This window comes from Henckelia pumila, chromosome 3 (assembly GCF_033568475.1).
Source record: "Henckelia pumila isolate YLH828 chromosome 3, ASM3356847v2, whole genome shotgun sequence".
Taxonomy (NCBI): Eukaryota; Viridiplantae; Streptophyta; class Magnoliopsida; order Lamiales; family Gesneriaceae; genus Henckelia; species Henckelia pumila.
In genome coordinates this window covers 143,750,030-143,767,659 of record NC_133122.1, presented here as the reverse complement: position 1 = coordinate 143,767,659, position 17,630 = coordinate 143,750,030, and the positions used below count along the sequence as shown (strand labels likewise).

At 33.5% G+C, this 17,630-nt stretch overlaps 2 protein-coding genes and 1 pseudogene across 2 annotated transcripts; 1 reads left to right on the top strand and 2 right to left on the bottom strand.

Annotated features, from left to right (window-relative positions):
* The first annotated feature begins 3,008 nt into the window (after positions 1-3,008).
* Positions 3,009-7,337, top strand: LOC140891911 (vacuolar protein sorting-associated protein 2 homolog 1-like; annotated as a pseudogene).
* A 732-nt stretch (positions 7,338-8,069) lies between these two features.
* Positions 8,070-8,645, bottom strand: LOC140892508 (uncharacterized). The gene has a single exon (XM_073301431.1). The coding sequence runs from the start codon at positions 8,544-8,546 to the stop codon at positions 8,178-8,180; it is 369 nt and encodes a 122-aa protein (XP_073157532.1). The 5' UTR covers positions 8,547-8,645; the 3' UTR covers positions 8,070-8,177.
* Positions 8,646-9,457: 812 nt separating this feature from the next.
* On the bottom strand, positions 9,458-11,851 carry LOC140890541 (small ribosomal subunit protein uS3x). The gene is made up of 6 exons (XM_073298406.1): positions 11,736-11,851; positions 11,505-11,652; positions 11,144-11,315; positions 10,210-10,264; positions 9,995-10,126; positions 9,458-9,864 (listed from the first exon to the last, which is right to left on the bottom strand). Exons 1-6 carry the CDS (start codon positions 11,763-11,765, stop codon positions 9,706-9,708), a joined length of 696 nt encoding a protein of 231 aa, XP_073154507.1. The 5' UTR covers positions 11,766-11,851; the 3' UTR covers positions 9,458-9,705.
* Between the last annotated feature and the right edge of the window lie 5,779 nt (positions 11,852-17,630).

Here is a 17,630-nt window from a genome sequence, read left to right as displayed (position 1 = left end):
TACTACTAATAAATGCAGAATTTTTTTTTAAAAATAATACTACTATACATACATGCCCATACATATATGTATATAAAAATAACATATTTTTTCTTAAATAACCTGAAAAAAATATTAAATAAATAAATCCTTAAAAAAATGTTTCATGCATCAATTTAAAATAATAAACAATGCTGCTGAAAAATCTCATAAGCGAAAACAATAATAAAATAAAACGTGTTTCAAAATTCAACATAAAAAAACTAAATAGCTGCGACGGTCACGGGGTCCACTGCTCCGTGAGCTCATAAGTCCTCACCACCGGTAGGAGCTACATAAACGTCATCATGCTCACCTGCACCATATAAACGTAGTGAGCCTAGGGGCTCAACATATCTAATCCTTTATAACAAGGTTAAAAATAATGCATCACATAATTACTAATACATATACATGTACATGAGCATGCATGCAAATATTTTCATCACATCATAAAACTGCTGAATCATAAACTGTATCATAACCATAATCATAACCATATTATTTCTTCATCATATATAACATAATTGAGCAATGCTTTTGAAACCTGCAGATGGTCCTATCCATAAGTGTGACGCTCATGTGTCGACTGATCAGTCTCTTGAACCAACGTACGATGGCGGTGATAAATCACCTCCTATGGTAGTAAACTACCGAATCATATGGTGGATAACCACCCCTATGGTAGTAAAACTACCGAATCATATTGTGGAAAACCACCCCTATGTCACACATACTTCAATTTCCACCAAAATATTTTATTGCTCATCATCTACATAATTATATACATAAGAAATTTCATGAATGCATACACTGAAAATATGTCCGTAATATATATTTAATTAATTTTTCATAATATAATATACTTATACTTAAAATAGACTTCATGCATAAAAATAATTAAATATATATTCCGGACTTATTTATTTTTCATGGGTTGGTCCAGACTGCTGGTCACTCATCTAGGCCCATTAAACTTAAATAAAACCCAATAATCATATTTTTAGCCCAAATAACTTAATTAAACTTAACTGGGCCCAAATAAAATATTTAAGCCCATTAACTTAATTAAACACAATAAAATTCTAGACTGGCCCAAAAATCCACTGACTGGCCCAAAAATTCTCATGGGCTCCCAAGCCCATAAAAATCATTGGGCTAACTTAAATAAATTATTTAAGTCCCAAATAAAAATATTTGGAAGCCCAAATAATTTTCTAACTATTTATTAAAGCCCAAAAACCACTTAAATCCATAACCCGAGTCCGGCCCACCTAATCTGGACCCAGACCCTACTGAACCGACCCACTACACCCCAGACCCGACCCAGAGCCCATAACCGACCCGGAACCCCTCCTGGACCCTAAACCCGTAGCCCCCCCTTCCCAGCTCTCCTCAGCCGTGAGCAGCAGGCTTTGTGGCCTGCTGCCGGCCAGCTCTGGCCATCTACCGACTGGAGCTCCACCATCTACACCTAGAGGACTTCAAGACGTTTCCAAAAAGCCAAAAACCAGCCAAAACGGAGTCCTAACGAAGGAGAACGAATCCCTGCAAGTCGCCCCGTCCTCAGCTCGCGCGCAGACGCAAGCAGTCCCAGAGTTTTGCTTTGTGCCAACGACTCAGACCACCAAAGGCCACGAAACCACCTCTCAATCTTAGCCAACATCTAAAGCTTTCAAACCCAACAAACCTCACCCAAAATGGTGTCCTGAGGAAGGAGAACGAACCTCTTTTCCACAGAAGCCTAAACCTGAGCGAACCATGCACCAGAAGTGATTGCTTCGACTTTGACCCATCCAGCCCCTTTCCAACCACATCACTCGACCATGAGGACCCTAAGACACCCCTTGACCCTCAGCTAACTGCCCTGGACCAAACCTTGATGGATAAAACATGAGCATGAACAAGAAATCACCAAAAGCATGCATCAAACCACAATATCTTGCATAAATTCGAACCAAGCAATAATAAATCCTTAATAAAGATGTCATGCATGATATATAGCTTATATGGTGGCCAAATAAAAGTTTTAGACATGCCTTAGACGAAGATAAACGAAGAAACGAGACAATAATCGCGTGTACGACGCTCCGGGACGAACAGATCTTCTTGAATTCTTGAAAACCTAGAAGGCTTTGGCTATGGTGTGAAACTTTCTGATGAAACGTGAGGAAGACGATGAAAAAAATATGGGGGAGGCGGCTAAAGATTTTTAATCGGTATAGGGATTGATTTTTAGGTTTAATTTGAGTAGATATTGGTTTAAATAAATAATAATAATCAACATAAAGATAATATACCAACAAAACTTTATTTAAAACTCCTAATAATAATAAAAATCTGATACTAAAACTCAAATCCCGAAATTAAGACTTAAGGGATTTTTAAAAATTAATAAAAGTCAATAAAATGACTTATTTTGGCTAAAAATCAACCCTTAAATAAATATATAATTAAATACTAAAATTTTCTTGACAAAATACCTTAAAATATTATTTTAAGGCTCATAAACTCATAAAATATTTTTGGCTAAATATTTTGGCATCTCGTCCGTCCACGGTCCCGTCTACGCGATCAAAACAATTAATTCCTTAAAAATCTAAAAATACCATAATTGCGGGTTAAATGCTAAAATACATTTAAATCATGCATATATTTCACATAATATCACATAAATACATTTAACCCCAAATATAAATTTTAAATAATTATTTTCCTTAATTATGGATGCAAATTTACGTATTAAAATTTTCGGATGTTACATAGGTAATTTTAGATACAAGATCTATTTTTTTAAATAAAAATTTGGGGAGGTCAATTTCTCTAAATTTTCCACGTAGGAAGCCCAAAAATAAAAATCTTGTCCGTGTTGATTACCTTACTTGGGTTAGTGAGATCCTACCCCATGTGTATTACTTAAATTATGTATCCAATGGTCAATATTTTTATACATGCATAATTAATGAGATATTATTATTGATGTGGCGAATGATGTGCATTGGATTTATTATTCGGGTAAAACCTAGGTTGAAGTCTACCCCCTTACTTATATGATTTCAGCGACGATCTTCCGTTGGGCCGTTGAACTTTTTAATTTCCAATCCTGAATTTACAGTCGGCATCAATCCATCTATTGATCGTATCGTAGCTCGCCATGAGTTTCCTATTCGGAAAGAGGAAAACTCCCGCAGGTCTGTCCCCTATTTTTGCAGAAATTTCTCCTTTTTTGGCTTATGTTATTATTATTATTAGTCTAATCATCTGTTGGTTGTTGACATATGGATCGGTTGTTGAAAATCTAGCCGAATGATTAATATTCAAATGCCGATATTTTTTACGAGCAGAGGTGCGATGAGTAATCCGCGCTGGGGGACTAAATATTTTGTAGAAAATTGGTGTAAATTTAGTTACCGGTGAGCTGCAGATGATTGGAGAGCTATTTTTTCTCTTATAATATATGTATCACAGTTTTAAGATTCTATTAGTATTTTCTTATTTGAAATACCTACTTCTTTATCGATAATTAAGGTGTATTGATTCTAGACTTTTAATGACTTTTATGAAGTTTAAAAGTTTTGAGGTATTCAATCTAGACTTTTATATACTTCATAAAAGTTTAGTGGTATTCAAGATGAATATTGAGAGAGTTTTAAAAAGTCACGTGGTATTCAAACTTGACTTTTAAAAACTCTACAAAAGTCTAGAGGTATTCAAAATGTCAATAAACTTTTAAAGATTTCATGAAATTCTATTAAGTACAAGAATTAAAACATAAAGTACAACAATAAAATGTCAATAATTGTCTTTGGTTTATGCTAAAGATTTGGGTGGACATTTCGTGAGTTGGGTAAGTTTATTTATTATTTCCGTTCCTTCGTATTATATGTTTTACTTTCCATTATCTTGTATTCTTGTACACGCACTTCTCCATTAATAATTACTGATTAGCCATAGATTATGTAATTGATTAATTCACGAGATCTCCGAAACAATAATTCTTTTTTAAAAAAATAATATGAAGAATGACAAGATTAATAATACTATATGTCTACACACTTTCATCTCTATTAAAAATAAACTATATACAAACACTATTCTTATACATATATGCTACTTATTAGATTAAAAATAATCTCTATACAAACATATTTTTTTTATATTTTAAATTTATAATAAAATAAAAATTAATAAAAATCATTATGTGAGATTCTACAAAGTTTCAATTAAACATATTAAAATTTTACAGAGTAACATTACCTGTTTAATTGCAATAAATTTAACTATTTATCGATTTTTGTAAATAAAATCGTTAAGTAAGTAAATTTTATTTATATTGATAGATAAAATATTTTAAAAAAATATCATTATTTTAAAAAATATATAAATATAAGTTATTGAAACTCACTACTAATTCAAAAAAATAATAAATATTTAAAATCACAATCATAAATTACGAAATTAATAGGTTTCTAGAAAAAAGTTTACAAAAGTCAGTAAAGGTCATAAAAAACAAATCTGCAAGATTCTATGAAAATCTTCAAAAGTCTGTGAGATTCTATAAAAGTCAGCAAAAGTCTATCAACTTCACAAAAGTCTGTAATTTAAAAAAAATCGGTAAATCTCTGTAATGAATACACCCCCTAAAGTTTACGGGAAAAAAAGAAATGAATTAAGTATTAAACAAAGCTTATCATCCAATGTGATGAAGTTATGATGATAGGCGTACTACTATTTACCTTATTAACTTAAGCTTGCAGAAGCTATATGTAGGAGCTAATCGAAGTGCATGACATGAGATTACTAAGTGTAGTAAAGAACTGAGCTTTCCAGGATTACTCTTAAATCGGGGTATAACTTGTGGGAAAACAACATTTCCTGTGGAGAAGTAGATGATATCTTTTCAAAATATCTCCGGAGGTTTTGCAAAATAAGGTTTTGGTTGGATTAGTATCAAGTATTAACCTTCTAAACTTTCGTTGCGAAACTTTTTCGATATACTGTTTTGTTTGATAAATGATAAGTGCTTTAGCGTTTACTCCGAATCTTAGACTCTTGTCCTGCCTCCATCTTTTTTGTGTCAGGGGCTTAGGGCCTTCAGGTGCCTTACCTGGGCATAGGTGGTTGTAGTAGAATTATCTGATTCATTTGAATCCTTTCCCGTGTTAAAAATTATTCATTCTTTTGTTTTTACTTTTTTATGTATGATAAAATAAAAATCCTATGAATGTGGTGGTCTAATATTACTATTTCTGATTAGCAATTAGGATCAGGAATTTTGTCTCGGAATGCCTGTTTTTTGATGGTCTTGTTTACTTTTCTCAATTACTTGATCATCGGAATTAAATATATTGTTTTATTTTCCAGAACTTCTGCGGGAAAATAAGAGAATGCTTGATAAATCAATAAGGGAAATAGAAAGGGAGAGACAAGGGCTGCAAGCACAAGAGAAGAAACTTATAGTGGACATTAAGAAAAGTGTAAAGCAGGGGCAGATGGTACTTTCACTTTTGTTAATTCTATGGGCATTTCTCAGATGCCTCTTTTTCTCTATCTCAGTGCAGTCTTAAAAGATGGAGAAGCCGATAATGATAACAAGAGCCTTACATGAAGATTTGCAGCATCAGTTAAAATTTTTCTCTTTACGAGAAACATTTATTTGGTCCCTTGCGATGATATACTGATCTAGGCAAAGCATGTTCACTTCATGATTTTTTTTTTCTTTGGAGTTTGGGTGGATTATATCTTAACATTTTCCATGGAAGGATTCAATTTTGCTTGTTTGCAGTGTAAAAATATGCGTAAACTTTTTTGGAAAGACTTAATTCTGCAATCTGACTTATGAAACCTTGAAGTCGGAAAGCTGACTGAACCTGAATTTGAATTTTGAGCAATCAATAACTGTAACAATTTTAAAAACACTGTGAGCTAAGTTAATGGATAGCTACTTTGATGGTTTGTGTAAATAGTTGTGTCATTTTATTGTTAGGAGACTTCTTCCCCATGGATGTTTTGAATCTGAAAAGTTTTTTTTACTTGGACTTGATAGAAATTTGAGTGGACCAACATCCATATTGTTGTTCCAATTTCACCTTTCTGTTGTTTATATGTTCGGCACTTTTTGGGATGATAGTTGCAATACTGCATGCAACAAGTGCAAGTTGTATTAAACCAACTACTCATTTGATCTGTAATATAATTGTTACAGGGAGCTGTTAGGGTGATGGCCAAAGATCTTGTTAGACGCGACATCAGATTGAAAAGTTCTACAAGCTGAAATCTCAACTTCAAGGTGTGTCCCTCAGAATTCAGGTAAGTATTCTAATTGATTTCTAGGATATTCTTTAGATATTTTGTCAATTTTTTTCAGACACATTTGATTTTGATGAAATACGAACTGTTTTGTGTTTCCATCATTTTCACTTCTTTGTTTGTTGCTCTGGTTCCTCTGGAAGATGTGGCTTAGTTCAATCTGAAACTTCCTGCTACTGACTTTAACTGGGGCAAATTTGTTTCAAGTAAAAAGTAATTGTAAATATTGCATGATTTCATAGCATTTTCTACTTCGGATTTTGCAAAGATTGCACCAGCAAATGGTTTAAGAAATGTTGTTTGACAAAAGTTGCTCATTCATTTCACTGATGAATGCAATTATAAATTTATAATTACTTTCAGACATTAAAATCGACACAATCAATGGGGGAGGCGATGAAAGGTGTCACCAAGGCAATGGGGCAAATGAACCGGCAGATGAACCTGCCATCGCTGCAGAAGATAATGCAAGAATTTGAAAGACAGAATGAGAAAATGGAACTAGTAAGTGAGGTGATGAATGATGCTATTGATGATGCATTGGAAGGAGATGAGGAAGAAGAAGAAACAGAAGAGTTGGTAAATCAGGTTCTTGATGAGATCGGCATTGACATCAACTCTGAGGTACAATATCACCTCTTTTAGTTCAATCCTTTTTGAAATGTACGTGGCACAAACTCCTTAATGTTGATTCCTGAACTGACATAGATCCTACTTATGTCACAGCTTGTTAATGCACCTTCTGCCACAGTAGCTGCCTCAAATGCAAAGACTAAGGTTCCACAAGCTGAGGCAACAGGAAATGACGACGGTGGAATAGACAGTGACCTACAGGCCAGGTTGGACAATTTGAGGAAAATGTGAATGACCTGTAAAATAGGATTTTCTGTGAGATTGGTATTGTTATGTGGCAATGAAACATATGTGAAGATACTAAAACTTATGGTTGGATATGGCTTGGATTCTTCCAATAAAATTGTTTTCAGGCTGTACATTATGCATAGTTTTTGAAGCTGTGAGTGAAGCTGCGTGTTGTTTTGCCCTTGCCCTTAATCGGTGGAGCTTTAGGATTGAAACTTGACAACTTGCAGGTTTATCAGTACACCTAGTGTGAGTGAGTTCATGTTTTTGCTCTGGCCTTCGTATTTGTGAAGTTTTTTTAAATGATTTGTTATAGCAGATTAAGGGTTGAATAAGCTCCATGCTCATAGTATAATGTATTTTTCTTTGGGCTTAATTTGCATTAAATATAAAACCCTATATGGCTATATATATACTAAAACTAAAAGGAAAAGAGATTGCGTGTGTTCTCTTTCCCTTCACCAGTTTATTGTGCAAACTTTTGAAACTATATGAACAAAGAAATGAAAGGAGAACGCAAAATATTGGAGAAATGGTGTGATGAATTCGGTTTTTGCCTCATTTGGTCTGTCGTCCAATGGTATCAAATCACTCGGCAAAGAATCCTCTTCAAGGGGAAGGTGATAGATGTGAACCGCCCTAATAAATGTTTTAGTTCGGTTTCACGGATAAATATTTCGTATGTACAAAAATTCTACCTGGCAGTGGACATAGGTGTCCTTGTGCTAGCATCAGCGACCCAAAACTAACATGTTTAATGGTGGAACCAAATCCAACAAATCTAACAAAACCCAATTAATTACTAGGAAGATATCTCACCATGAGCACGTTCTTTAAGTTCAATTCATCGACATATACATGTTCAATGGCGGAACCAAATCTAACAAAACCCAATAATTATCACTCTATTCACCAAAAGTAGTAGCACATTTGTGATTTATGTCCATTACACATTAGAAAAATAACAACATACTACAAATGCCACTTTCTCAGCTCCTCTTGACAGGATCAAAGTTGGACACACCAACCACCGCCCCGATTATGGCGAAAAGGACAACACCACCAGCCACAATGCTCAGCAAGAAGTTCTTCAGCGACGGCGAGACGCCGCTGGCCGCCTCCGCCACGTCGGGTACGACCATGGAAGCGGTCAATGCACCCGCCGTGATTCCGGTCGCCACCTTCTCCTTCCATGAAGCATTCACTACAAATTTCCCAACTCGCTTCGACACCTTGGCTCCATTTGATGACAGCTTCATTGGCAATGGCTTCAAAAACCCATCGGAGCTTGGCGGCTGCCTCTTCAGGGTGGCACCAGTGAGTGGCGCCGCCATCGACAAGGAGGAGGTGGAGGCCATTTTTTTATATAAAAAAAAATTCCACTTGATTTACTCTGGGAAGTCACCTTAATCTGCTTGTAGATTAAATGAATATAAGTTATGGATTTGAATGTTGGTTGTATAGGAGATGAGAGGATGAGGGTATCTTGTAAGTTTCCAATGTGGCGTCTCACCACTTGGTATTGCTGGATAACGTTATCTATTTCACAGCCACAATTTCCTATATTATGGCCCAAGCAAGCACGGTGTCGACTTCTCTGATATCTGGCTTTGTAATTTTTTCTTGCATTTTTTGAAGCGTAAATCATGTTTTTGAGTGGTTTTCATTGTAAAGTGATCTATAGTGCAAATTATCAAACTTCTATCGGGTTTTAACGCTGTCACAAAACAATAATCATTAATATGTTGCAACTGTAGCGAAACTAGTTTGATAAGTTTGTCGTTTTGCGATTTCGGTCATCTATATTATCGAATTTAGTTGGTCTTGAGATTTTTTTATTTTTGACAATTTTAGTTTATTTTCTTTGAAACTCTTGATATGGCACTATGCACATCAACATCATGTCATCACATCATTACTCCATTGGTTTTGTGTCAAGATCAAGTTGAAAAAATAATAATAATAAAAAGACTAAAATTGAAATATGATATGATGACAAACAAAGGTCAATTTTATTCTTCGAGATGACAAAGGGAATAATTCATTTAAAAAAAATTGGAATCTACATAACAATGTTCAAGCTCAAGATTAAATACAAAATTAACTTATTTCTTAGCTTTAAAACTGATTTTCTCATCATCCGGATAGTTGCCCCCGCATAACTTAGTATTTTGTCAAATAAGGTCAAGACTTGATTTATGGTTAAACAAAACAATACATTTCATCCAATTATATTAGTCATCGTGAATGTCATAGTGAATGATGAAACTAAATTTCGAAACAAAATATTTAAAGAATCTGAAAATGCAAATATATCCTCAGTTATCTGACAACCAACGCAAGCATGCTAAATAAGAACAATCGTTCAGATCAAATGCTGACAAGAAAATTTCTCAATGGAAAACAAAACTTTAGCATTGTACCATGAAAACCTTTCAAAACAAGTCTCCCCGGTTTTCATCTGTCTTAAGGACTGTTGACGCGCTCAGAGAAATGTTGAGAAAATCCATTAAAGGTTCAAACTTCAACTTCAGTTGTCTGAACTGGCAGTGGCCTGAAAACTTCTTCTTCCTTTGGAGGATGAATTGTGACAAGGTCAGGTAGAGGAGTCATAGGACCTTGCTTTCCTTTTGGATCCCAGTCAAGCATGATTTTAACCTTGATACCGAGTACTCCCTGAGCAATCAGTGGTCCACAAATCGAATTAAATTCAGAAAGAGAATTAAAGATAGTGGAATACTGGAATTGAACAATAATCACAATAATTCTACACTATAAGTATCACCAAAGAAGAATAGATTCATACCTGTCTAAGCAGAACATGTCTCACAGCAGAGTCGATGTACTCTTTGACTGGCTGACCAGATGAAATCATATAGCCATCTTTGAACTTCATAGACTTGGCACGTTGAGCCCTCAATTTTCCACTAACAATTACCTGAGACCCATGATAACAATCTTATAAATGTAGCAAATACCAAGCAACGAAGTTTGAAGAATTATGACAGTGCATAGGTATACCTCACAACCCTTGGCTCCACTCTCCATAACAAATCTTAATACACCATAGCACGCCCTGAGGAATGTAAACATGAACTGTATGACTTTCCAGACACTATTGAACATACAATAGAAATGAACAGGGACTAACTTTCGAACAATCACCCCTTCCCTAGTCTCCACAGAATATACTTCAGAAATTTAAAAGGTCAAACATAAATAATAGCTGGAAACCGAAAGAAAGATAAAAATATAGAGCTTGCAAATTATAGAAGACAAATTTAGTTGCTAATTATCAAAATCAGTTAAAACACGACAAAATTTTATCTGGCATGCGGGTGATCAACTTAATTGGGGTGCCACTTTGGTTTATGGATAACATTGAAGCATTTGGGATCGTAAAATGATTGATTACAGAAAGAATCTTTCAATCCTTAAATGATGGACTTGAGGCAATGGAGAACTATCATTTGATGTCTCATCTCAATTGTTTGATGATCTAACCGACCTTCATAAAAGAAATATATATCCGAACAAACATAATGTGGCAGTAGAAAATGTTAACAATGGAAAGTCATTAGAGTAAAATTCTTAAACTTTGTGACATTTCAATAAGATCATCCATCATCAAATAGCATATTGGCAAGGTAAGGTGGATGACATAAGGTCATTAATTAGAAATGTGGCAGTAGAAAATGTTGACAATGGAAAGTGTCATTAGAGTAAAATTCTTAAACTTTGCGACATTTCAATAAGATCATCCATCATCAAATAGCATATTGGCAAGGTAAGGCGGATGATATAAGGTCATAAATCAGAATTTATTGAAATCAACAATGCACATACGGTTCACAAAGAAATCACTAAAGACAAAGAACAATCAAATACACGCATGTTGACTATTTTTGACAGGAAAAACTTGTAAATAACGACATTTTCAATTTTGCATTCATACCGCCTGACAGCAAGGCCACCGAGTAGCTTATAACGAAGAGACTCGGCCTGCGCGATGGCACACAGCCCCCTGTTGTTCACCTTCTCAGCATACAGCTCAACGCTGTTCTCTGGAAACTTGAACCTCTTCTGTACTACAGAGGTAAGCTCCCTAATCCTCCTCCCCTTCTCGCCTATCGCGTTAACACCACAAAAAAATCCAATTAACTTCCCAGAAATACAAATCAAAACAATCGTATGATAAAAAGAAACAACCAATCAAAATCTTCAAAGAGGAATTATCAAGCAAGGAACTTTTTCAAATCCCAAAAGTTCAAACTGCACAAACATAAAATAAACGATGATTGGAAATAAATAATCACCGAGAACATTCTGTGTGCGCGTTGCACGGATGATAATCTCCGTCCTCATGGGAGTAACTCTGACCTCTACCCCAGAGTATCCATCCTCGGCCAGCTCACGCATCAACACCTCGTTGAGCTCAGCAAAGAACACTCCATCAGCGACAAACTGTAGCCAATTCAATTACTCCATTAGTTATTACATAATAAAACACAAATTACGCAGATTTTAGAGACTAGATCGAATGAAACCTTTCGCTTTTTGCTCATCTGAGTAGCCATTTTGCGTGTTTGCGTAGGCTGAGGCTGATGCAGAACTGTTGTTAGGTCAAGCTGCGTACGCTGGGAAATTAGGGTTTTTGGGTAGTTCAAACGGCAGATTATAAATGATCTGAGAATTGATCCGACGGTTGTAATCGATGCGATCGAAATGGGCTTTAATTGTCAATGGGTTGTTCGGAATTGGGTGGCAACAAAAGGCCCATTAAAAATTTATAGACTTTAGGATCTGATGGCCCAAGCCTGCTTCCTTCATCCAAGATATTAAGATGTGGCCCCCGATAAATGTAAGGCAATCCATAGTGAAATGGTAACGAGTCGGATTTGTTCGTCCAATTCATCAAGGTTTCATTTGGATTGAAGAATATTTATTTTATTATATTCATGTTTTTTTGACTGGATTATATTCATTTGTTTTTAAATTAGAAGGAAGGGTTTGAAATTCTTGATTTTTCTAAAATATTTTCTTTTGAACTTCAATTTCAAATTCATTTTCTAACCTAGTTATTTAAAATTCATGCATTTCAAATTATTTAATTAATTTAAAATCATCCAATGAATCAAAATCTTTTCATCCAAACTCAACCTAAGATTATGAAATATTTAAATCTATCTCGACCCCTTTAAATTTGTACCTAGACCAGCTCGATCTATACCTGAAGTTAACGTTTTCGATTCGTTAAAACACGTCAGACCATTTATTTATACTTGCAATCTTTTTATTATATTAATAAATTTAATTAGTATATTTATAATAAAAATTAAAGATTCAAGGGATTCTAATTTGTAAATGCTTGAAGATGTAAAGTTTTATGTTATATGAATAAACATAGATAAAAAAAAATTTAAAAAAACTTTGCTAAAAAACTAGAACTACAGGCTAGAGAGACAATTGAAGTATCAAGGAAAAGGGATGGGATGATCATGATTCAATTTCTAATACGTACTTCGAATCATTAACCCTTTAAAAAAATTGCAACGAGATTATGTCGGTTTTGTTAGATCATGAATATATCAGATGTAATTTGATGCGACTGATGAAAAAGTATAATTTTTTTAATAAAAAAATTATTTTTCATAGTATAAATAAATTCGATCGATCTATCTCACAAGACAATTACCCCACCACACACATATATATATCATATTGCCACTTTTCCATCAAATAATGAATGGTGGTAATTAAGAAGGGACGTCTATTAGGTCTTCAATTCGAAGCATCATGAATTTCTTACGGGAGAAGATGATTCGATTCGATTCGATTTTTTATGTTTAAAATAGTTTTGGAAAATATGTTGTGTTTGTATGTAATTTGGTTTTATGAAATTATTTTTAATTTTTGTAATATCGCTTCAGGGTGATAAAATAGTATGGTATTAGATTCGAGGTACACACACTGTATGTTTGTACAATTAAATTTTTTTTAACGAAAAGAAAAAAAATTAAAAAATTCAATACGTTTTCATTAATAAATATTTAAAAAATCAATAGATTTTACAAAGGTTATTAGTGAGTAACAATTTGATTAATTAATAAAAAAAATCAAAAGACATAAAGTGATTATCATATTGATAAATAAGAAAATATCTAATAGCTAAAAATAGATGAGAATATATAAAAAAAAAATGCTAGATGTACACCTTGTAATGTACACTTTGGTTTACACCTTTACTTAAAATTTTCCTAATTTTCTTCATTAATTGCAAAATACCAATGATAAGAAATAAATATATAGTTGATCAAGAAAAGTTTTATAATTAATAAAGAATGGTGTAAACCAAGGTGTACACCGAGTAATGTTAGATGTACACCTCTGTATACACCTTAGTTTACACCATTCCTTATTAATTATAAAACTTTTCTTGATCAACTATATATTTATTTCTTATCATTGGTATTTTGCAATTAATGAGGAAAATTAAAAAAATTTTAAGTAAGGGTGTAAACCAAAGGGTACATTACAAGGTGTACATCTAGCATTTTATATATATATATATATATATATATATATATGGTTGAATGGTTGAAAAATATAATATGAAAGTGAAAAGCTTGGGGAAGTGAGAGGTAGAGGTCATTTCTCAACTCACTTTTCAATTTAATCGTCTAGTGGATGACACGAGCTACTTTGTAAAATCAATAATATCATTATCGTTTTGAAAGTGAGATTTTTAGGTACGTCAATTCAAACATACCTACTAAATAAATTTCATTTAAAATTAATAATTATTATTATTATCGAAAAATAAACTATGAATTATCGAAAATTTATGCATAAAAGATAAATTATTTTATGAAAAAAATTCTCCTAGTGGAATAGGCACTATCCACGACTTGATGTAATTTAAAAAAATGATTATGATTTTTTTTTCTTAAATTTTTTCTCGAGAATTAAAAAATTAAGAACCCAATTTCGTTGGTCCTATACCAACAAAGTCACAGCTTGTTCCATCAAAGAGAGTGCTGAGATTTAGGAACAAGTGTATGGAGCATGATCACACAATTACTATGCATGGGAACCACTCCAGGAAAAGCTTATATTTTGGAGAATGAGACTAAAAAGAAGTTAGATATATATATAGCAAGCAATATGTAATATCGGTTAATAATATTCTACCTGAGGCTGAGAGTATTATTTTCATTGTAAATTTAATATTGATCATTATTAACATTATATATATTGTGAGAATATTACCCTGAGAGTATTATTTTCATTGTAAATCTAATGATCATTAATTTAAATATGCGATTTTTTTCCAAAAAAACAAATGACGGTGTTTGGATATATGCAAGAATGTAACATGTCATCGAGATAGATAGACATCTTAGCACCGTTTGGTTTGACTGATGAAATAAATAATACATAGATAAGTAACAATGCAATAATAAATAAATAAAAAGTGATAGTTAATATAGTATTTAATTTGATTGATAGATTTAGTTTATTTGATTTGATTGATTAAATTTTATATAAAAATGATAAATTGTCATTTTGTCCTTTTAACAATAAATAAAATTAATATGAATAATATTATTTATAAGGGGTAATATAGTAATTTAAATTCAATGATTTGATTGATGTAAAATAAATAATTAATAGATAGATAAATAATATGACAAGAAGAATGTGAAATTGAATAAAATAAGTTATAGATAGATTAATAATACTTCCAATCAAACGTAGTACATCATAATTGAAGACTAATGTGTAATAACCCCTCATTTAATTAGTATCTTATGGAATCATCACAAATGACAAAACATCCATATCACTCCTAACTCACTAATTATTACAAACCACTACAAATTTTGAAAACAGAAAAAATTATAATCTATCTACATAAGAAAATATAGTTTATCACGAGCTCTAGCATATGTATAGTCTGACATCAGAATCTCAAGTTTGAGACGAGATCACGAGTTCGAGTCTAAGTTATAACAATCCATATACGCATATATCATGAGCTCAAAATTAACGATCATATGAATTTATGAATACATTCTAAAAACATGCACGAATCGATTGTGGTCCTCTGAAATTGTACTGAAAAAAGAAAAAAAGAAAACAGAAAAGATCACAAAGGTACGTAGAGATAAGAGAAGCTAAGGGATAAGAAGACAGTGAATAAGTTGCTCACAAGGGGGCCCTTTTTCGAGTCCCTTGTAAAGTTGTTGGAGTTCACTGTTGAGTACATATCTATCTGTCCTTTGGAACTGTTAATTTGCTGCTTTGTTTCTTGACTAGAAGAGTTAAGAACAAAGAAGATCAGTTAAAGGGGAAAAGAAAAGGATATCATCATCAAAATCTACATTCTTGAAATCTGCCATTAACTTTGACAAAAAGAAAATAAAAACATTTAAAGATCCCTTTCAACAAAATCTACGTTATGGGATCGGACATCATCAAATGAAGCATGATTATGATCATGCCTCTTAATTATATATTCCCAGCTGCTCTTCCATTTCCTTGGACGGAATGAATCTTGTTGGTTGTCGTTAAATTGTTGGAGAGATTGGAGTAAAGATGGACGACTAGTCTGATGTTGTCGTTGAGTTGTCGAATCAAACGTGCATTTCTGGTAAGATAATCGGGGATCTTGGACTCTTGGTTGTGGTTAATCTCACTGATCAGTAGCTTGTTTTGATCCAATATGTTCTGAACTTGCACGATCCTCTTCTGGAAACTCTGCAACATTTCGCCTTCGTCCGATGAAAACGCATCCCCGGCCTCCATTTCTGAGAAAATATTGAAGAGATTTTTGTGATTGTGAAGAATGAATGAATGAATGAATGAATGGGAACTTGTGGAGAAAAGATGTATCCGATATTTTTCGAGTGTTGTGGATGTATATGTATGTTATGATGTTAAATACATTTTATTTGTTGGTAAAAAGGTTTGGAATAAACTAGAAAATGGCAGAAGAAAATAGGAAAATGATTCAAAACAGTTGAGGCTCGTGTTGAACACAATTTTCTTAAAAAGATTTTGCCCCGCTATTGGTGCTTACGTTGTTTGGCGATCTTCTCCCAAGATACAACAACTTCTACTTGTGATTATATCACTATAACTCACAAGTTTCTTAACCAGAAACGTTTATGAACTCTCTTTGGAAGAAAGAAGAATGTATGCAGAATGTTTTCTTCTCTAATTTATGATACGTATATTATATGTATTATATGTATTTCATCAGATAGAGGATTATTGTATATATAAAACCACAGTTTTAGGTCCAAAGAACGTGTCCTTTTGTCAAAAAACGCAACCCAAATCGAAAAAGGCCCAAAAAGGTCATACCTTTTCGGAAACATCAGACAGCGTGCTCGAGCACGAAAAGTTGTGCTCGAGCGCGCATATTTTTGTGTGGCTACACGATTTTTTTTTTTAAACCTTGCCAACTTCATCGTCAACCCTTTTTTTCATTCAATATTTTCAACAATCCCTCACATGAATGAAATAATGCATGAATGTATATGATGCTAAAAAAAGTTCACACGAAAATTCAGTGCATCAAGAGAGGTAGCTTGTGGCTTTGAACCTTCCGTAGTAGAATACTATCGGATTTACTAAGCCACGAAGTGAACATAATGTCTTGAACTTCTTGGCGGTTTGTGTAAACCCAGACACAATGAATTTTCTACATTTCTATTGGTTTTCCGGTTGTGTCCGTTTTGGCCATGGAACACATCTTGGCTTCATAAGAGTTTCATTGAGGCGGCCCGTCCTTACACTTACATAGGTGGTCTCCTGTTAGAAGTATCCAACATTACTCCGTCTTTCCAGGAAAGGAACCATTAAAAGTTCAAAACTTAACCTCACTACATGTGTAGGCTACAACACTCTTAGTCCTAGGAATGAGTTGGAAAAAATTTCAGAGTATTTACTCAAGTTCTCATAATTTAGTTGTTCCATTGAACCAAGATTTTGGGATCTCCAATCAACAAGGTTGGGTTACCACTATGAGATCTTTATTTTGTAGATTTTAAGCTCATTCCTCTTGACAAATTGTACATTTGATCTCTATTCAATGCTTTTGTAAGCGGATCCGCTAAGTTATCTTTTGATTTGACGTAATCAATAGTGATAACTCCATTTGAGATCAATTGTCGTACGGTATTGTATATTCGACGAATATGCCGAGACTTACCATTTTACATAGAATTATGTGTCTTTGCAATTGTCGATTGATTGTCGCAATGTATCATGATTGCAGGCACTGGCTTTGACCAACAAAGAATATCCTACAGAAAATTCCTAAGCCATTCGGCTTCTTCTGCGGCTTTATCAAGTGTTGTAAATTCAGATTCCATTGTTGATCTAGCAATGCAAGTTTGTTTGGATGACCTCTAAGAGACTGCGCCACCACCAAT